General features: G+C 36.8%; 1 protein-coding gene across 1 annotated transcript in view; it reads right to left on the bottom strand.

Moving 5' to 3' along the window:
* Window positions 1-5188: 5188 nt before the first annotated feature.
* The window catches only part of Smp_019790 (tyrosine kinase), a gene marked incomplete at its 3' end in the record, with an annotated part of 28984 nt that continues 11304 nt past the window's right edge, over window positions 5189-22868 (bottom strand). Inside the window, exons 7-15 of the mRNA XM_018789097.1 lie at window positions 22110-22280; window positions 20834-20987; window positions 19080-19203; window positions 12862-14130; window positions 11566-11882; window positions 8178-8401; window positions 7270-7489; window positions 7011-7167; window positions 5189-5983 (exon numbers count right to left, since the gene is read on the bottom strand). Coding sequence (XP_018646463.1) covers window positions 5189-5983; window positions 7011-7167; window positions 7270-7489; window positions 8178-8401; window positions 11566-11882; window positions 12862-14130; window positions 19080-19203; window positions 20834-20987; window positions 22110-22280 — 3431 coding nt within the window. The remainder of the gene's footprint in view (window positions 5984-7010; window positions 7168-7269; window positions 7490-8177; window positions 8402-11565; window positions 11883-12861; window positions 14131-19079; window positions 19204-20833; window positions 20988-22109; window positions 22281-22868) is intronic.

Below are 22868 nucleotides of genomic sequence, written 5' to 3'. Positions count from 1 at the left end.
TCGTTCATATGTATTTATTTTCACCTCTTGTTAGTGGACGCCGTTTTAATCCGCGTTAACGAAAGACGTCGAAATGGCGATCATCACATAAACTCGTGGTCAAATGTTTGACAAAGTTAAGTGGAGAATTCAACTTCTAGAGGGTTTAGATTGACGTAATTTTTATACAGTGAATTAATTCATTACACTTTTTTCTCAAAATATCAACACTTTGTAGGTCTCCTTTCAGACTGCTATTAAGTTTTCCAAGACTAAACAAATATGTGAAAATTAAACTTTGAACAAAATTACATCACGTTTGATGAGGCCTTCAAATGCTGAGATCGACCCTTTCTGACATTTCACTCCCCATCATAATTGTTTCTGTAATTTACACGTATTTTCATTAACGATAGATCTCTATAGTGACAGGAGTTTAAGTTGTACCGACTAATCAAGTATACCTCAAGCTGTCACATTACAAATAACGAGGCTTTGTTATTAATCTTGGGTCGTTCTGCCTGCTGCTTCTGTTTTCTTTCTCAAGCACCACGTTTGTAGCAGCTGATAATAGAGCTTACCCTGAGAACTAGGGCATAGGTTCAACAAAAGCATTATTTCAGGTCTTTCTACTCAAGGAAAACGTTTTCCAGATTTACTATACCAATCTATTAAATCCTTAAATACTAAATTTCTGTGAACATTTGCCGTAAACTTTTATTAAAGTGTTGATGTATTCTTTTTGATAATCCTACCAGGTATCTAATCCGTGAACCTATGTTGAAAATTATTGATCAAACCTCTAGAAGCGATGAGAACTTGTGATACCAAAAAAAACTATATTATGATATTTACCACCGAGTTCATTATTCTATCTGATTAATCTCAGAACTATTCGTATTAAGACCTCCAGTTACCAACCTCTTGGATCGTTGAATGAAAAAATTCGATTGGACAGGTATTTGCATTTTGTTCAGAATTCCACAATCACTTTACTAGTTGAATGTTAAACAGTAAGTTTCTTCGATATTCTCAAGTAACCACACACACCTTATACTGAAACTTCGTATCTTCAAAAATATCTCTGGATGAATTTATACTCAAGAATCCAATACAACTTGAGATTGACATTTTAGTGAATACCAAGTAGACGTTACGAATAAAATGGACGTCAATTTTGTATTAAAACACTGAGTTGAGTAAGACTAAACCTTCCGCCTGTTTGAAATTGGCTCTTGTCTTGAAAGTCAGAACTACGTATAAACGGATGAGTGTTATATAATGCTAAACTATCAATAACTACGTCGAAATAATGCAAACACAAGACTTCAGTACAAAATGTTTTTAGAATCGTTGTTCTCAAGGTTGATCAGTGCTTGAATAGCTAACTCCTCACAAATCCAGAACATATGCTTCGCGATGATCGTGAATACAGTTACAAGTTTGAGTTCGGAGACTATTCCCCCACTAGTATTTAGAAATTATTTTAGTAGACGGTTATGTCAGAAGTGAGTTAAGAATTTGGAAAGCTATCAAGATATAAACAGTGTCGGCACTACATTTGTGATATATTCTTCCTAGTAAAATTACGATATTGAAGTTTTGATAAAAAAAATATGCTGCGACTCCATGAGATTCTGATTATGTAGGCGTTTTCTCGGACAGTATAAGTGCAGTTCCTTGTGTTAAGGGAGGTTATGTTTTCCCATGACCACAAAGTAACATCAGCTATCATGAAGTCCTACTGTTGAGACTGTATCCAATGGGTTTCACTTGTTACAAGCACATGTCAAGGTAACAGCAACGCTTGTTAGTGATTATTTGGGCTGAAAGTTACCTGAATGATAATAATGACAAGATGAACAAATATTGTGACGCGATTAACTGTACTGATTCGAATACTCAAAACAAAAGCGACATGCCCCGCGATACAACAAAATAATCACAAACCAATTGGGAGTATGTCATGTTTAATTATGTATACGACAAGTTTTATTATTTCATGCACTTCAAGCTGACGATGCAAATCTAAGTAGATAAAATAAGGCTGCTTAGAGGACGGAACTGAGTGAGGTAAAAATTCAAAGGTTATCAACAGCACCATTATTAAATAGGCATTTACAACATATATTCAACAAGTTGATTCCGGAACGGATAAATGAACATTAGAATGAATGCCCGATTAAAGGAAATTAAATTGCGATACAAACTATATATTCGCGTCAATAACCTGAACTAATTCAACTTATATGACACTACATAAACGAATGTCTAAAAAGAGAACAATGGAGGTGATTGGTAAAGTTTCATTATGGTATTAGTTAAATTGACGAAAGCTTTCAGGGGACGGATGAAAGTCCCAAAGACAATAAATCTACAAATTTCACCAGACCGACGACTCATTGAAATTTTCTACCGAGAAGTTGAGTATAACTAAAATATTTTAATTACCGAAGCGGAAATATTCTTACCATAATTAATTTAGGTTATAGGTTACTCACCAAACCATTCGTCGGGTACATCAGATAGTAGAAATCTGGTGTTCGAAAGATTTGAAATAACAACGCAGTTTAGAACTGTGAAGTAAGGCTACATGTATGACGAGTTATGGATACGTTTTTTTTTAAAAAAAAAAAGGCTCAAATTAAATGAAACTAATATGAATTGAATGAGATCTTTAGGAGGTATCATAAATTTGATAAGTTTATTTGGTACAGTTACTGAAAATACAAAAACAGGCATAGAAATCGCAGTAAAAAAAGGAGTGTCATTACGAATAAGGCCAATTATTGACCAATTTTTAAAAACAAGCTCAGAGAATAATATACAAGAAAATTATATAAAAGGATTTCTCATTCTGTAAGATAAGAAATATTGACTATAATAAAATAAACCAACTATATACAATCTATGTTTGATTTGACAAAGGAATTTACTACCCATTACACATAGTTGGATCAATATAGTACATCTAAACTCAAAAACAAATTTACAGGAAAAAAGAAAATTTCTCGACATTGTTGAACAAAATTTACACAGATGAAATAAAATTATTGTTATTACCAAAAAATGTAAGTTACAAAAACGAAAGATAACTGTTAATTAAGTTTCAACACTACATATAGTATGAGGTGCGTAACCCTTACAAGTATGATGTTAACGAAAGGCGAATAATGAAAGTATCTTCGGAAGCAAGACCAAATATATACCATTAAATTTTTGAATATTTAATATAAATAATTTTCCTGGATCATAAAAAATTTCATTCACATTTTTGAAAAATTCATTAACATAATACGTACTCAATATTCGTAATAAATGAAATTTCAAACGAATAATATTGTAGAGTTAAAATACACATGTTTATAAACTGAGGTAGCGGTGAAATAGGATATCTGAAACCGGGAAATTACAAATAAACCAGTATAACAAGTTAACAGACTATTAAAGTAGAAATAGTTCTGATTTACGAGTGTTTCCTTTATATTTGTGATAGGTACACCATGAAAATAATTGGCAATAGGTTGTTCTATCTCCAAAACATGAAAAATATGGCAACTGAAGCCAGTTTTTTCCAGGGCTGTGTTTAAGCAAACAGCTTTAGAGACATGTGACAGGCTGATATTCAGTAGTTTTGTTCATTTAGATTTGGCTCCAATATTTATCATTAGGAGATAGCAATAGACAAAGGAATAGATCTTTGATTATCTGAAGCATTTGGACTGAAAATGAATAGACATGACGTAGAAAACTGTGAACACGTATGTTGTAAAACAGAGTGACTGACAGAAGTTTGAACACTATCTGAACGGTGAGAAAAAAACTGATGATTCGGTTATTATGAACTGTTAACTGGATAATAATTATTTTACTTCTGCAAGCAAAAATGAGGAACACAGAACAGAGAATCACAGAAGTATTTTCAGTATGAGAATGAGATGGAGTGAATTTAACCTTTTTTTTAAAGTTACTTTGAAAACGAATACCGATCTCATATTCGTTGGGCAAAGTGACGTGTTCTGAGTGAGAAGTTACCAAATGAAAAAGAATGAGTGGTTGTTATAAAAAAATGCATGTAGATTTCATTACAGATTCGAATACACAAGCAGAACAGATACTAAAAGCACTTTCTATATGCTTTATACTGTCACTAATACGCTGATCGTCCAGTAACATATCTTTAGCCGAAAGAGAAACGAATGTTGGTCACGAAAATCATTCATTCTTATCGCTCATCCCGTCAAATAAATTTTTATATTGAAGCTAACAAGAAAAACATAGTAGCACTTTCAATAGCCGTTTGTATAAGACCAAATAAGCTGGACAGAAATATAAAGATTTTAATTACTCAGATGACTTTAAAAATCTACAGTTGGACACTGGACTCTGTTTTATGATCTATCACTTGCGTAAAATATAATAATACTACGCAATTGTGCAAATTAGGAGTTCAAAGTTGTCCTAAGCTCTCACTCCCTGGATGAGAGACAAATAACCTACTAAAATATCCTGAAAGATGAAAAGGCAGTTCATCAATCATAAATTATTTTCCCATTTGAAGTAGCAGGTGCAGCGGTGAGGCTTTTTCTACCTGAAAACTTTCCGAATATTAAATAATGGATTCCCTGGAAATATCATCACTTGGAGTAAATCCAGTGCATTTTCGGAGTACCTGTTTGTATTCCTTTATCATATACTGAGTACTGGAGTAAGTAAATATTGTTGTTTGCAAAGTTAAACGCTAGCAAATCGCTTAACTATACAGAAACTTAACTGAATTTAAAAAATCGATCACCTAGAAAACGGAGACAACAATTGCTAGTGTTCAAAAGATGAACTTCAGTAACCGTAAAATGCAGCACTGAAAAAGTCCACTTGTAAATGAACAACTTCTGAGTTACATGGATGGCTATGATACAGACTTACTCAATCGCTTGGATCCTGAATACAATGATAACCGTAAGCTTTCCAATTACCTTGGAAACATTATTCACTACTTCTATGATAAACTTATGGGACAGTTTGTGCAGTAAACTGCATAAAGGAAAATAAATCCAGTTTGAACTACACGATTAGATCAAAATATATTGGTTTCTGCTATTTCAAATACTTTTAAGAATCCAAAATTCTGAATGGAAAGTGGTGAGTAAATAATACAATAGAACAACAACGAAAAAGTTTCACATGCAGAATGATTAGACAAATATACTTACCAAGGTAGAAACGCTAAACTGTTATCTTGTTGAACATTTTGAAAATCCTCGCATTCATATACGATTTCTCCTTGGGAAGTTCTGGTCTTTGATTCATCCTGGGGATAGCTTATAGGTGTGACGAAAGATTGATTAAGCGAATCATGAACATAACGATAATCGGTTGGATTTTTTGGCAAAACTAATTCCATATGCTCGTCCCCCATACTAATTTGTTTGCTAAATATTTTTCTGATTGGACTTGGTTTACCATGTCTTGTTTTAGAGTAGTTTTTTAATCTCCTTTCTTCAAATGAGATGGTTGATTTAGGACTGAAAGAATCAAACTTCTGACAATTAGGGAATCTCAAAATTTCACTGGCAAGATGTGGTTGGTCTTCGGTGGTTGAACGATCACCAGAACTGTGTTCTGAACTACGAAACGTATGGCCACAGGAAGAAGAACTGGTACCCCGACGAATACCATGGTACCGACAGGTTGTCGTCGAACCATCAGCAGTCTTATGACGACGTCGACCTAAGTTTTGCAAAGGAGCTTCTGATAAAAATGATAGAAATGCAGATGTACTAAGGTTCTCTGAAAATGAATCCGATGAATGATGACCCAACGGGGACTTTCCGGAACCACCCAAACTACCTGTTGCACTGAGAACACCTCGAATACTAGAACTTATTGGATAACCATGAATGCCATCAGAGGTAATGTTACAAGTAACTAGGTTACTTGGAGACGGATCACCAGAAGCAAGAGTATTTTTCGACATGATACATGCACCAGCACCAGGTTGAAACTAAGCAAAATAGAAAAGGGAATGAAAAAGTAAACTTCACAACATTTTCCTAGACAATAAGAAAACGTTAGAGAAAACACTCTCCATCATACTAATGCAGGAACCGAGAAAAGTTTCTGATGTTAAGAGGGAGTAATTACGAGAAGGCATAATAAGAATCAGTCACACTCGAAAAAACATATTACAAAATAAAGCTTAGGTGTAAAAGTACTTCGGTGAACAAGCTACAAAAACAAAACATCAGTGCGTCATCCAAGTTGCAGCATAGAGGCAAAAACTCGATAAGACTGGTGCAGAAATGATAATCACTTGGATATCTTATACTACAAAGCATATAATCTTGATAATTCAGAAGATATTTGTATTCATGCCTTCCTGACTAATTATTGAAAAATAGTTATATTCGATTGATCTGAGTATTTTTGACAAAATCCAAGGATACAAGGGCGAAATGTGAAACTGAATTTTAATAAGTCTTTACGCACTTACACTAACTTAAGGAAATTCATGTGAAATTGACAACAACAATAGTACATTAAACTTGTTTGAATAACTCATTCACCAAATATTTGAGTATGAAGCACAATCTAAGTGTGTCAGCCAATGATACTGAACGGTTGCCTAAACCCAAGTAGATGAAGAGGGGTTTGAGAGTAAGAATTGGAGACCGAATACCTTATTCATTACCCCAACGCTTTTACTAACAGTAGTGTATACAAGTAGTTGTAAAGAATTAATAATACATCAACCAAAATCAATTAGCATTTTCTACTAAAGAAAATCTGAAAATACATGTCGCTGCACAATTATGAATCCTTTGGAACCATTTCTGTTTGAAAAGGATCATAACTAAGCAGCTACTGACAAAGACCACGGTTATATTAGTGCTGGTATTGGAACGTAATGATGGTAAGACTGCTCGTAGGGAAGATCTAGTCGATGATCAAGAGACAAAAGAAAAACTAAGCATGAAAATGATGACTTTTGATTGTTTAAATCCTGAAAATAACATCCAGAAGTAACTTACACGAAGGGCATCAATGGTACTGTTTGGTTTCGGTGGTTCATTTGTAAGAAACGGGCGGACACAATCGGGATTTTTTCGTAAAATAGCTATAATTTGATCAAGTGAAGCCGGACGATGTTGCCATTGATGCTGACAACATTGATATATTAATCGAGAGCTGAAAAAAAGTAAGACAACCAAGAAACATATGGTACATTAGTAAATAAATAGCACAGATGACGAAAAAAAATTATACCTAAATAAATAATATGGAACTTACATAGTAGTGTTTCTTGCTGCTAAAGGCAAAAATTCGATTATGCTAAAATCTTTACGTTTTACACGCTCCACAACTTCAACATCACCTAAACCATCATACGGGAACACTCCAAAAGTTATAATTTCATATAATACTATTCCATATGACCAAATATCAGAATGAACACTGAATATACCAAACTGGACAGCTTCAGGAGACATCCAACGGATGGGGAGTTCACCTATAAAAATTGATTAACAAAAAGTTGAAAGCAATAGAAACAAACGTATCACGAATATCGCAGTATAATCTTGAAAAACGTGCTGTCAGCATACTACACCGTCTTCTAGTTTGAAACATTAACGTCAGGATATTGGTTTTACATTGTACTTACATCAATTAGGAAAGTGATACCACCTATTTGAATAGAGATATGAAAAATCAGTTTCTGAAATACCTGTCACAGATTGGTATATGCATATAACAGTTGGATTTAGAAATGTTGATAAAATGACGTAATTTACGAAGTAAATGTGTGAACACTTCTTTAGGCCACATTTGAAGTATGTGAGTACGTTAGGGGAGGTTCCGACGAGCACACCAGTAGTTGGGAAATTACTCCTTTAACGGTTAGACAACAGCTCTTTCACAACACAGGATTCAGAGTAACAGGGACGAATATGGAAGTTTTTAAATACATTATATGATGGTGGTTTGCAAAAACACAATATACCCAAATTGGTTGTAAAGAACTAAAGCTTTTAGTAATACAAATACAGTATTAAGCGAGCACACGCAGTAAAAATATGAAGTGGTTTTATTTAGATCAACATTAAAAATCACTTATGCTATATAAATTGTACATGAACATTTTAAATAGAATGAATAAGGTTATATAAACAAACAAAAAGAGTTATTCCAACACTTACAGTTACGAGTAAAGCGATAATAACCTTCGTTCTCACTACTATTCATTTCACGAGTAAGACCAAAATCTCCAATTTTTACAATCCCATCAGAACCAACAAGACAATTACGACAGGCAATGTCACGATGGATCAAATTTTTCCTGTGTAAGTAAGCCAAACCCTCAGCAATATCGATTGCCATACCAGTCAGTGTAGCTGGACAAACACCGTCATGATCAGGCACTCTAAAATAAGGTGGATGATTAATGGCGACAACTAGCTTTTCAAAAGATAAACGGTAGACTCCATTTAAGATATTCAACATAAATATAAACTCATACTGTCAGTAAACATGTTAGTTAATAATAATTTGTCTAGCTAATCATAAATATGGAACATATAATCTTGCATTCGATTACGCCTTAGACTGTTTTATAGCAGTTCATTTTCTAGTTCCAACCGTAATTAGATCACGCGAATTTCCATTTAGTAACAGTTACTCTAGCTTCTGCCTACTAGTACAATCAATATGAAATGAATGCAAGATCGTGAAACGTAGAGGGATTTTGTCTTTGTTTCTCAAAACATCCTATAAAAAACGCCAAATAGTCATCAGTCTATTTGTACAATACTCGTTCAAATCAAATACTTTAGACTCATTTAACTCTACATATTCAATCACCAACACTATCGGTAAATTGCACAAGTTATATAAACATGACTAACCCTTGTTATTGTTTCATTTTTTGTTTCCGTGCTACTGTTTTATGTGAATGTGTTTATTGTTCTCTTGGTAATTGACTACAATTTCGCGTTTTTCTACTAACACTGTAGTTAGTTACATTTTAGAAAAAGTTACAATTGTTGGCTACATACGTAGTTATCTACTTTCACTATAGCCCTGACGAGACTCCATGTGTGACAGTAGAGAGAATTATTCAAAAAATCTATCTGTAGCTACCTAATTCCCAAAATAGGGAAGACAGCAATGACGAGAGAAAAGGCTGAGAAAGAAGGAAATAACAGACAAATATAGATGTTATCTCACCAACAGTCGAAGAAATCAACATGGCCATCAGGAATATCAAAAGCGAGAAGGCAAGTATTTAAAAATAACTGCCTACACAAGATATTCCAGAGCTGTTGACCAGATATCATCAGCAACAACCTACTTTGGAAGAGAACGAACCACAGTCCAGATGAAATGTGAGTTGACAAAACCTACGAGGGGTGGATAGGTCGCACTCTACCGAGATCAACAAGCAAGCCCCAACTTGAAATCCTTAAGACAAAAGGAAGAGAGGCAGAAGAAATAACACATAGCGCCGAGAATTTGGAACAGGCATCGAAAGAACAGGCGTTAATAATCAACCTGAACAAGTAGTTAATCAGTTACAACGATTGTCTGAGCACAATTGCAACAAATGATCACCATTATCTGTTCGCTGAGTCAGAATACTAAAATAGCCACCTAAATGTCTTTCTGTTTGGTTTAAGCTGCCTAATTGGGCATTAAAGTCGCCTGCTACGAGTACTATGTCTGAGCGTTTAGCTTGATGAATAAGTTCAGAAAGCTTTCTGTAAAAGTCATCTTTCACTTCATCCGTACTGCAGTCAGTGAGAGCGTAATCAGAAACGACGTGTGTCCCTATCCTTTCGAGTTCTTACAGAGCCGTTTAGACGGACAGCAAATAGGCGACCGTTAACGGGGATCCATACTAGAAGTGCTTCTTCTGCCTTTGTACTAAGTGCCTTGCCTACCTACACCTGCAAGTACACGAGAGCTAGCCATAGGGTTGCCAGATACACGGAGGGTGTATCTCATCGACTCTCTGTTTTGACAAGGTGAGGTCAAGTGGACGATCACACTAGGACCCTGTGTGTGTTTGAGAGACACACTAAACATCAATGGTACGATATTCTAGGGCCTTAGCCAGGAAGGCCTGTTGACCGATTTGGCACAGGTTGCGTACGTTGAAGGCTTCAATGTGTAGTTTGGAGTGCGGTTTTAGTAGACCTAGGACAGTGTTTCGCGCACTAGAATCGTTGGCCATGGTGACACTTAAGGAAGAATTCGAAAGAGGACGTTTAGAGTTGAAAGTCAAGGTAGGAGGAATGATAGGAATGGAAGAGGGAAAATTGATTGTGAATACAGTGATCTTGAGTGCTGTTAGAGGTGTGAGGGCGGTTATCACTTTCCGGTTGCCTACACCGTGGAAGGGTTCTTCTTGAGGCGTCTGAAAAAAAATTGGATTGGAGTCGGTCATCGTGACCTGAAAGATTGATTGCAGTGCCCAAGAGACAACTGTTTGAAGTCGGTTTTACGCGACCTTTTTGCCCCCAAATGCCCTGGTACGGCCGAGAGTGAGGAGAGTCCGCTCTCCCTCTCCAAATGCTCTCACATGGCCAGCGAATATATAGCCTCTGACAGGGAAGTCCTACTCACTGCCTTCTCGTGGCGAGGGTGTTGTTTACGAAAGTGAGAGGACGAAAAGCGAATGTACGGCGCTTTAACCGGGTTGATGGACACTTCGAGTCCACCTAGGGGAGTTGGAAAACCCTGATTCCAAACCAATGGTGCACATGGGCTCCAGTATCGTGAGGGCGAACAAATGGCGTACGAATCAATCGTTGATCACCGGCTACCATGGGACTGCATCTCCTCACGATGCTCCACTGCCTTGTGGATCAGATCTTTAGGTCAAAGGCTCCGGGTGTGGCCCCCTAAGAAAACCACCTGCTTCAGTTCAGGCACCTGGGCAGTATCACAGCCCTCAAGCAAATCGAATGAGATTTGTATGGCGCATATGTATCTGATGCTTCCTTGTACCAATATTTATGTGTTTAAATAAATAAATAAAATAAATTTTTGTGAGTAATTTTCATTTTGGCTCCGTAGTTGTTGAGACCTTACTGCCGAGGACGGATATCCGTGGGATAGGGCGAGATGTGCATTTTTATGGTTGACTTTTCCTAACCTCACATCTCCTTGTGAGAAGGCAGCATCGCTGTTATGCTGGTTTTATGAAGGAAACACCTTACTGCCATCGCACATCTGTACAGTCGGCAGTACGACTTAGTCCTCGAACCTCGAGTTTGCTGCTTTTAGTCTTAACGCTCTTCAACCGGCTTGTCTGGCGTGGAAGAACCTCGAGGAACAATTATTCCAGCCAGTATAGCCCGACTGGTTCATCTCAATAAGCGAGCCCGAACAGCACATCAAGGTAGCAGCAACGGTCGGGTGAACTAGTAGTACCAACATATCACCCGACAGATGGAATTCAGTGAATGAGTCACCGAGGCATACTTTGAGAACGAATATGTTTTTATAGTTAGCATATGTTTCAGTATACATAAAATCAATAACTGTCATCAAAAGGGGAAAAGTTTACAGTGGTGTTAAACATACTGTTGAGCCAAAACACGCCGAGATAGAAGATACGTCTTCAAATCACCATTTAGCATAAATTCCATGATTAGATAAAGATGATTTTCTTTCGGATACAAACAGATACCAACTAAACGGACAACATTTCGATGGTCTAGACTTCTCATTAGTTTTGCTTCCGAAAGGAAATCTGTTTTCCCTTCGTAAGTAGCTTTGTTACCAATCACTTTGACAGCTACAGCTTCCCAACGCCCATTACGCTTCGCTTCACCGCCATACACCATACCGAATGCTCCTTGACCGACACGACGATTCAAAACTATGTCGGCAGGTGGAATCTGACAGTAACAAGAGACACGAAACTAGACTTCTAATATTTAAAAAGTTAATCGAAATGTAACTGATTAGGACAAAATGGAAAATTTTGAATCTCTAAACTTGTTATGAAGATGTATAGATCTTTCATATATCATAACATCTCTTCTATTGTTATTCACTTATAAAAGACTATCACTAGACAACTTTTGTGACATAAAGTTGCGCAAATCTTACCTCTATTATTCATGACAAAAGGAACCACAGTGTAATTAACAGTTAGGATAAATTCAGGCACAGATTGGTAGAATGAGATGTAACTGTGGGAATTAAGAGCTATTATACTTTTCAATACTGTGATACGAGTAGTAATTATGTATTTTAGCAATCTGAAATTATCTCGCATGAAAATCTAACTTTTGAGTGAGCTGGTCATCATGACTCTGCAAAGCATTTAGACGATATTTAAAATCCTAACACAAAAAGAGTAACAGCTGAGAACGCTTTGTGATATGGTTTAAAATGGATCATAGGAATAAACAAGCATGTGCAAGTGCAATTCTTGAGAAGCACTTCACGTTATTGTATCACTCTGAAACATAGCTTGCTAAAAATACCCCAGAAGTCGCAGTCGCGAATCGACATAAACATTTAAACCCATAGGATAAAACGGAAGTTTTATCTGAAGCATCTTCAATCATTTGAGAAGAATACTTTAAGGTTGTTTCTATGGTTTCAACATTCTCTACATGCTTTCTTAAACCGAAGCAGGTTAGATCAATGTATAAAGACAACAATCTTATTTCTTACTTCTGTACAAAAACTATTTAGAAAATTATGTAGGGCGTACGACCGACTGCATACTAAAAGTTATCAAATCACACGTACACAGGCGCTTAGTATTTACCTTCAGTAAGGCGTTTTAACATGAACGAACGGTAGCTAAGATCAAGATTACAGTACTCTAAAAGACAAAATGATTCACTGGTGATGTGTACTTACATCAATGTCTTTTAGCTCATTACAAAGGTTTTCATATGGTTGACGAATTTTTAATTGTGTTTTCTTTAGTTTGCGCCGATAGTAAACAATAAACAGGATGAAACACAGTACTGTTACAAAAACCACTATCGAAATAGTAGCGATCACGGTAGAACCAGTACAATTCACACCGAAAATTCTGCTTACAAATCCAAACACACAGTCATCGTCATGTTCTGATCCATCATCTGGTGGTCCATCGTTATTACCCCAATTCACATCGTTAATCCAGCGTTCCCCCATTAGTTGGGCAAAACGTTCAGAAGCCGCTAAGTTAGTCAGATCAGCTGCGTCCATTAAAGAACTCAAAGGCATAGAATTATCGTCGCTTACAAACTCTTGGTCTAAACTCCACAATACAATGGGAACAGTGATATTGATTTGATGTTGTTTAAGAAGCCAAAAATCAGCAACACGCTCGTTTAAATTATTAAATCGTAATTGAGAAGCCGATTTAATTTCATCTTTCCGGTATACATAGTGGAAACCTGTGTCCAATGAAATAACTGGGTTTGCAAAGGAATCATCCATAATGAATCTTGAAGAAATAGTATATCTAAAGTCTGTTTCAAAAACTAACTCACGATACGCCTCCGCAACTGACATTGATTCAAAAACAGAAATAGCACTTGGATTTTGGTGTAATAAGTGAATAAGTGCTGCAGCTAGAACAATAACAGATTCATATGTATGTATTGCGTAGTCATGAGAAGAATGAACATACTCAACATCTTCACTCTTCGTATTAAAAACTGAACGTTGTAACTCGGAATCTGAAGGTGAATCGTCATAGTTATTTGTAAAATGACCATTATATAATGGATGCTTGAATTTACGAATCCGCAAATCTTGTGCATACTGATTTGAATACCGACGGAATCGTCGACTAGTGCCTTGTAGCTTATGAGATGACGAGTCAAAAGCAAACAAATTCCCGTCGCTAAATGAAGAAGGCATAAATTTGTGAGCCAGTGGTTCCATGATTAATTGATGTCCAACCGTGAAAGTCCATGAAGTTATGTTATGCATTTCTTCATGGGTACATTCTCTGGGATGCACATCAGGTGCCTGCCACCAATTGCTTGATAACCAAGGATTAAGAAACCAGACATAACCCGCATCAAAGTGCATTCCTAAGTGATATGCAGCACATAATATGATGGCTGTACCTTTAGCAAAATATTCAACCATGAAGATACGACTAGTACGATCGTTCATAAGTTTCAAAGCCTAAAAGAGTTGGAATTAACTACTGTCATTGTCGAATACGCAGTAAAAGACAAAGTAATTATCAACAAAATGTCTATAAATTCAAGTCAATCTTATATTAAAACGTTCGAAATAATTGATCTTTTATGTTTACAAGCGAAAATGAATTACGGGCCTTTACAATCATTAAGATACCAACTTAGGGGGCTTGGAAATGTATTACGAATTTTATTCCAGCGCACTATTTACCGACGCTTGGACTGGTTAGGAAACGCGAAGGACTGAGGTCTGTTGGTCCATCACAACACCTCAGTTGAGGTCCTGGAGATAAAACAGTTCAGTGAGCTGACACGTTATAAGACATGGATTAAAGTATACGCCAGTGGTGTAATTTTCCTCCACCTCCATCATAAAAGTCAGAGGAACATTTTCATTTTCGCTGGATAAATGAAATGGGTAATCTGCTTTGAAACTGAAATTTTTATTGCATGGACGAAAAGTATCAAAACCCTTTTTCCAATAAACAAAACTACTTATATTACCCAGATTATTTTTTCATTAATACTAAATTCTACTTTAAAAACTAAATGTAACACCATACTGTACTTTTCGTTTCCCGAGATCACGCTCGTTTTTTCTGACATCTGATAACAGAATTTAATACTTGAAAAACATATTGTTAATTACTATCAGCGAAACTCAGTAAGCCCTGATTGTTTCCTGAAAAAACTAGTGTAACCAGAGTAAGTCTAAGTTTTTGAACACAAAAAAACTCCAAAGCAAAGCTCAAAAACATCCTTGGCCTTATGTCGAAGATGAAATTATTGAATATATGGGACGAGGAAATGGTTAGACAGTACTGAAAGCAGAGTTGATGTTTCTTTCAATAACCTCAAGATGCGTAAGTCAGTCAGTCACAACGTAGAAATTCGTACGTACGTACAACAGTTCGAGTTGCTATACCACATTAGCACAAGGATCCAGTTGTCGATTTAAATCACATAGTGGTAGAAGCAGTAAGAATATAAGCAGTAATCCGAAAGATTAGGGTTTGAAGATGTTACTCAAGGAGTATCATCCAGTAAAATAAATTTGAAAAGGGAAAAAAAGACAGAAACACGAAGAATTCAGAAGATTAGAATTTGACAGAGCACAAAGAGTGGACGCAAGTTGGCGAAAGCTAGACGAGCCTTCTGTATCCGTGCTGAGATTTCGTCACACATCAGACCACAAGGGCTGATGAGACTCCCAAGTTAAGTGAAGCGGTTAACACGATCAACTACTTCACTCCCTATCATGATGAAAGTGTTATCTCCAAAAGCATGTCAACGACAAACTTAAACAAGAATGGAGAGAGTAAACAGCCCTGACGAACACCACTTGAGGTAACCAATTCTGATGACAGTTCGCCATAGGCTCTAACTCGACCAGTTGTGTTCGAGTAGAGAGCCTTTATGAGGTTAATGTACTTCTTTGGTATTCCTTTCACTGACAAACACTGCCATAGAACCTCACGATCAATGGAGTCGAATGCCGCCTTAAGGTCAAGAAATACTACTATTGTGGGACGTCTGAATGTATGTCTATGTTCTGGGACCTGACTTAGTGTGAATATCGGGTCTATACAACCACGTACAGGTCGAAGAACAACCTGGTTTTCTCTAGTCTGCTCTTCACGAGCTTTGGTTAGGCATCCAAGTATTATTGAAGCTAATATTTTAAACACTATATTAGTCAAACTGATCCCTCTGTGATTGTCACAGGAGGACTTTTGTCCTTTCTTATAGACTGGCACAATCAGTGATTGGGACCAGTCAGATGGAATTACGTCCAGTTCCCAGATTCTACCTAAGACCTCAGTCAATCTTGTTGCTAGTACTGGACCACCATCCTTAAAAATCTCAGGGGTAAACCTGTCAGGGTCTGTTGCTCTCCCACACTTCAGATTTCCAATAGCTTTTTCAACCTCGTAAAGAGTTGGAGGACTTACATCAATTTTTCATTCAGGACGACTGGGGATCGTGGGTAAGTGAAGTGTGGCTGAAGGCCAGTTGAACTGATCCCTAAAGTGTTCTGCTCATCGATCCAATCTCCTGGATTGAGAATGAATGATATGCCCATCTTTATCTGAGATGGTTTCACTGATACTCGGGTTCCTAATACCGGTTTCTTTAACGAGTTTGAATAGCTGTCTACTGTTACCTATTGTCGCTGCCTTTTCCATCTCTCTTGCTTTCGCTACCCACCACTGTTCACGATCATCGCGTAGGCTTCTTATTAGCCTTCGCTTAATCTGACTCCGCTCTTCGTTATGTTCAGAGCCAGGTGGGATGAGTTTTCGAGCATCTATCAGTGCGGTAGATGCTGCCGTGATCCATTGTTTCTCCCTAACCTTATGGTTTACCTTAATAGCAGATATCACTGCTGTTTCCACAGCTTTTCGGATGTCATTCCACGCTGCCTCGGGGTGGGCACAACTTACATGTCTGTCTAACTGTTTTTCCAGTTGTTCCTGAAATATATTCTTAGCTTGCTTATCATTAAGTAGAACCCTAAGAGGTTTCCTTGCAGTGTTTTTCCTACTTCCAGTAAGACGCAGACAGACACGTGCTCGCACCACAGCATGATCTGAATCTAAGCACGTGCTCCAGAATGAGCGACAGTCTTCTATCGAGCTCCTCCATCGGTGGCTGATAGCGATGTGATCTAATTGGGTCCAACGTTGGGACGAATTCGGGGGTCGCCATGTCAAAAAATATTTTTCCTTGTGCTTAAAGTTAGTATTTGCAAGAAACAGGCGGTTATCTGAGCACAACTGCAACAGACGGTCGCCATCATCTGTTCTTTGAGCCACGACACCATAAGATCTACCCAGGTGCCTTTCCCTTTCACTTAGTTTACCTACTTGAGCATTAAAGTCACCAGCCACTATTACTACATCAGAGCACCTAGCTTTTCGGAGAAGGTCAGAAAGTTTCCTGTAGAACTCATCTTTTACATCATCTGAGCTGCAGTCAGTGGGAGAGTAGGCAGAGACGACGAAGAGGCAACAACGAATGTCCCTATCTTTCCGAGTCTTTACTGTTCTGTTTAGTCGGACAAGGCACAAACGACTGTCTACTGAGATCCAGTCTAAAAGAGCTAGTTCTGCTCTAGGAATCAATGCTATACCTGCTCCAGCGAGGCCACGGAAAGCAGCATCAGGGCTTCCAGATACACGAAGCGTGTATCGAGATGGTTCTTTATTTTGATATAGTGAGGTCAAATGAATGACGCTACTCGGATCTTGTATGCGCGTTTCGGAGACGCAGCACACATCGATGGTGTAAGATTCTAGAGTCCTAGCTAAGGAAGCCTGTTGTCCTATTTGGCACAATGTCCGGACATTAAAAGCTCCTACATGTAGTTTAGAGTGTGGTTTCAGGAGACCGAGAATAACGTTCCGTGTACTCGAATCGTTTGCCCTAGCGGTGCGAGGTGATAAAAGGACGTGGGAAGGGTTAGTCGTGGAGATAAGAGGGTTATTAGGAGGTGTAGAAAGGATTTGGATGTGACCAACCTGGTCTCGTGTGCAGGTATGGGTATGAGGGCTAATATCACTTCCCGGCTGCCCACACCGTGGAAGGGTGTTTCTTGAGGGACCTGAAAAGGAATTTGGATTAATATTGGTCTTAACGACCTGTGAGCGTGACCGCAGTGCCCAAGGGAAAACTGCTTGTGGTCGGTCACGCACGGCCTTTTTGTGGGAGGTTTCTGACGTATTAGCTCCGTTCTTCAAAGGTCCTTACCGCCGGAGACGGAAGTCTGTGAGGTAAGATGAGGCGTGACATTTCTAGAGTCGACCGTTTCTAACCCCTTGCTTCCTTGTGAGAAGGCAGTATCGCTGCAAATGCTGGTTGTCTGAGGAAAACACCCTACTGCTGTCACACCTCTCTACAGTCAGCAGCACTAATTTGCCCTCGGACCTTGAGTTGCTACTTTTAGTCATAGAGTCCTCCAATCGACCTGCCTGGCATGTTAGAACCTACAAGAACATATGTTCCAGCCAATATAGCTCGGTTGGGTCACCACGATAGGCAAGTCCAACCACCACGTCAAGGTAGCAGCTACGGTCGGGTTGAGATGCGTCACATCATTTAAGAAAACAGCTTTTTGCTTCTTGTGACTAACCTTTCAGAAGTTAATATTATGTAAACCACTGATTTCATGCATGCACAATAGAATAAAAGATAAACTTGATATTGTAGAAAACACATGACTGTACTCTTTTTTATTATGAATTCGACCCTCATTAATATATGATATGGTAATAATGAAGACTGTCTATAATCCGGAGTCGTTGACTTAAGGATCCCAACTTTGCACAATACACTTTGATTAGATTAAGCGGACAGTAATACACATTTAAATACACGAAAAGTGTACCTTAGTATTAAACAACTAAATCTGTATATGGTCACATTTGAAGCATATCAACTGTCTATGTACAAATTTCTCAAGATGTCATCTCGTCTTCTGCTCTCAGAAATTATATACACACTTTATATTGCCTGAGTTTCGAGAAATTTAATAAACAAATACTCTATCAATTAACGCAATTACTTATGCCTATAATAGTTTTTGTTTGACTTATCCAGTGAATCTTGATGAAGGCAAGTTTAATGATAGAAGTAGTGGCTAAATGATTAAGGTGTTAGAATTTTAGTTAATTGGTCCCGAGTTCAAATCCAGTTTCGCCTATATAAGTTTAGGGAACCAGGTTGTATTATTAGTCCTGAAGATCAGTGTGGCTCAAATACAAGTACTTGAAGAACGAGTTTATCTATTTATTGTACTTAATAGTTTAGTGAGAAAAATTAATATAAAATTTAAAAAACCAATGGACTGTGAGTATATCTACTATATTTAGGGGAAATGACATACTTGAAGTACAGTAACGTATGTGAGTTGATTTTCCTTCATTTCATTACAAAGTCAGCAATAAGATCTATACCATTCGACTGAAAAATCAAAGGATCAAAGAAATGATCGTCTTCACGAAACACAGCAACACGACGCCAACCCCAACTACTGAATAATCTAATCAAGATTAAGCTACACAAAAAGAGTGAAACAATCAAATTAATTTCGTGATTATATTTCGAGATGTATAGTAAAAAAGGATTAGAGTGTATAATACCTGATAACACTTGGCAGTGAAAAGAGAACAGGTTTTTGATAGTATATATGCGCAGGAAATGTACGTTAGTTAATTCAAATTGTGAGATGGTGTCCATGAATGATAAGTTTTATGACATTGAAGTTTTAAATATGCTAGTCACTGCCCTTATACATAAAGGCACACACGAGTATGTATAGTGAGAGCTAAAATCATTCTGAACGCTAATCAAATGCACAGCAGTACTGATTATAAATCAGCAACTACGCACAGGTTTCTTTATGAGACTGCATTACACTCAATGTCTAAAAAACTCAAAATACTACCTGAATGACCAGACCAAATTGTACCGCAATCGTTATAAATAAATAAATACTATATTTGTAAATATCCCAATGAGCAGAAAAATTAGATTTTCTGACGTTTGGTGACTCAGTGTAAGCCACTTCTTCAAAGAATCAATAACCAAATTAAAATTATTCCAGGTTTAAATAGTACAATGGAACAACACGAATATTATGTGATCAATCAAAAAACAGGTTTGAATAAATCAATTTCATGTCATTTCGGTCAAAGTGATTCATAAGCGACATGTATGTAAATTTGTGTGTATGTGTGCACTGTTAAGAATGAAAAATGTGTGTGTGACCTTTATAATTGTTGGGGCGGTCCTGAAAATTTCTTGCAATAGACTTGACAAGCTCAGGAAACATTAAGAAGCATTTTATCCAATTAGCGTTTGATTCGAAGTTTTGTTTGAAAATGAAAAGTCACATGTAGAGGCTCTAATAGGCTGATTACTACACTGCTACTATGCTTAGCAGTATTTTAGAATTTTCAGGAAAACCCAAGGGCTTCCAAAATACTATAAAAACCCTATATTTTCTGTACATAAATGAACCTTTGGAGTAAAGTGCTTCTCGCATATTTTGCGTCCTTTCTCTCGTGTTCAAGTCGCTGTGCAGATTTAGCTTGGGGGTTACAAGACTAGCTTAGGATCCGAGTACAGCGTTCAATTAACAAGACTTATCAATAATGACAAATGATAGAGTTTAATTTGTAAGGTAACAATGTGAAATGTAAATAATATCAGACTAGGTGACTAGGATAGATAGTCCAAGTCCGCAATCGGCTATGGACGGAATGTCTACGCATTAAATATACCTAACACTAGATAAGTGACGCTGAGTAAAAAATTGTTAGCGTAGGTTACAGATTTGAATGATAACGTTACTTGTTCAGTAGAGGTGTTAACAGAGTTTGTGTTCGTAATTGGGTAAGAATTATATCTTAAGATGTCATATTTATTGATGAGTTAAAATTTATGTCAACGCCTTTAAAACGTTTTACTGAGATATCTAGTAACTATGACTAACTTTTAAGCAAAAGATTGGAAAAGATAAGACACCTTGTTAAGTTTTTATGAACAGCGTCGATAAGCTTTTTTAGATTAACAGTGCATTAAACTTGCCTAGAGTATGTAACCAAAGTTCAGTCGATCTGATTTGACTAGATGAACAAATATACAAAAAGCGAAGTTGACTAACACTCACTATAACCACATACCTCACATGTGTCATTGAGGGAACAGTGCGAAAAAAGTACGGATACTGATAACGTTTTGCAAAACGGACTGATTCAACAGTTGGACTAACAACAATCTGGCGGCGCATGTTAGCTACCTCAACAACTGGTTCTATTGAATCCGAACACAGAGCAGCTAGTTTGTGAAAAACAAATGATATACGGATCATTTTAATAGTTGTAAATTTAAGCAATCTAGAAAGAACTAAAGGAATCTAAGTAACGAAAAAATGAAAAATGTTATTTTTATGTTTATAGAAGTGCTTTGGTCACAATAAGTGTTCGAATGTTCTTCTTTATAATTTTAGCATAAGGTAAATGGTTTCACGAACCAGATGGTGTAAACAATCATTTTAACAACCGGATATTTTAAATATTGATCAGATAAGTTTTAATCTCCATGGTTTGAAAATTGTTCAGGCGTCGAATCGGACTTTTACATTCTTTTTCATCTTGTCCAAAACTGTGATCTACTCTCTGTAAGATTAATCAGTGTGGGGTGTATTTACGTCTTTTTTTCGTTTACTTATAGAAAACATGTTTCAGGAATATGGAGTAATGATTATTTTACCAAAGCTAGTCTAAAACAATAAACACAACAACGAGTATAAATATCTATGACGATAAAAACAAAGATACGCTTAAAAATAGGACTAACATAGCCACAGATGATTTGAGACGACTTCAAATAGTGAACGCCTGTTTATTTAAAAACGAGTTCCGAAAAACATGGTACTTCATATAGGTGAAATAAAGTAATCAGTCACAATGGAACAGACCTATTTACTCTACTCTATTCTATCGGAACATATTAATTTTATTTATTTACCTTTTAATTGTGTCCTGTTTGTTTGCAATATCTCCCGTTTTGTATTGATAGAGAATGTAACAACTTGAACCACTGTAATAGTCAGTTACACTACTTTACTGAGGTTGTTTATTTGTAAATACCACAACATTTGAAAATACCGTTCAAACATTCTAATATGCCTATTTAAATGAAATAGACTAATGACGCCTTGTGATCTGGAAACGTACAGATCATAAAGTGTAGTTAGCAATAATAAAAAGCTAACAAGCAGTACTTCATGATATTTTAAGTAACTCAAAGCACAAAAGTGTTTAATAGAAGCATTATTATTTGCTGCCAAGCCGATAAAAATGACAGGAGAAACTGAACCATATGAAACTATGTGACGACAAATAGGTAATTAAATGTATATTTCCCATAAAATTAAACGGAAAAAAATCTACTTGCCGATCACTCCAATAATCTTTCTATTTTTTGAAGCTGTCAGTAAATCAAAGTAATCATTCAGTACAACGTCCTGAGAACAGGTAAGATTACGAACGTCCAGAGTCAATGCATATTCAGTATTGCTAAAGTAATCTGGATTATGATTGACAAAATTAATAGCTTGTTCAGCAACTATGAAAGATAATGGAAAAATATGGAAATGTAATGAGTAATCTGAATACCAAAGGTTCATCAAATAAATTTATGATTCGGCAAGACATAATATCATTATTAAGGAATGATCATGAATTTGTAGATTGAAAATGTCACTCTGTGATGAAACGTGTATACTTTGCACATCGTTGGAGAGGCTCGATAGAAGATTGTCGCTCGTATTGGAATACTTGTCTAGACTCCGACCACGTTTTAATACGAGCACGCATTTGTTTGCGCCTCAATGGACGCAGGAAAACTACACTAAGAAGACCCATTAGAAATGTACTGGAGGACGAGAAAGCCAAAAGTAATTCCCAGGAACAACTGAATTCACATTTGGGCAGTTCTGTAAACGAGACCGGCCCAGATGCTTCTTGGAAAGATATACGAACAGCTGTGGAAACAGCAGTAACATCTATTAGTAATTTAAACCAAAGGGTTACAAAGACCAATGGATTTCTTATTAGTCCATTGCACTGATGGATTCTCGTAAACTCATCTAATTAGGCTCTGAACACGACGAAGAGCGAAAGCAAAAAGATCTACGTTAACCGGAATTTAGAA

Source organism: Schistosoma mansoni (assembly GCF_000237925.1).
Source record: "Schistosoma mansoni, WGS project CABG00000000 data, supercontig 0136, strain Puerto Rico, whole genome shotgun sequence".
In the NCBI taxonomy this organism is placed as follows: Eukaryota; Metazoa; Platyhelminthes; class Trematoda; order Strigeidida; family Schistosomatidae; genus Schistosoma; species Schistosoma mansoni.
This window is presented reverse-complemented; position numbering and strand designations above follow the sequence as displayed.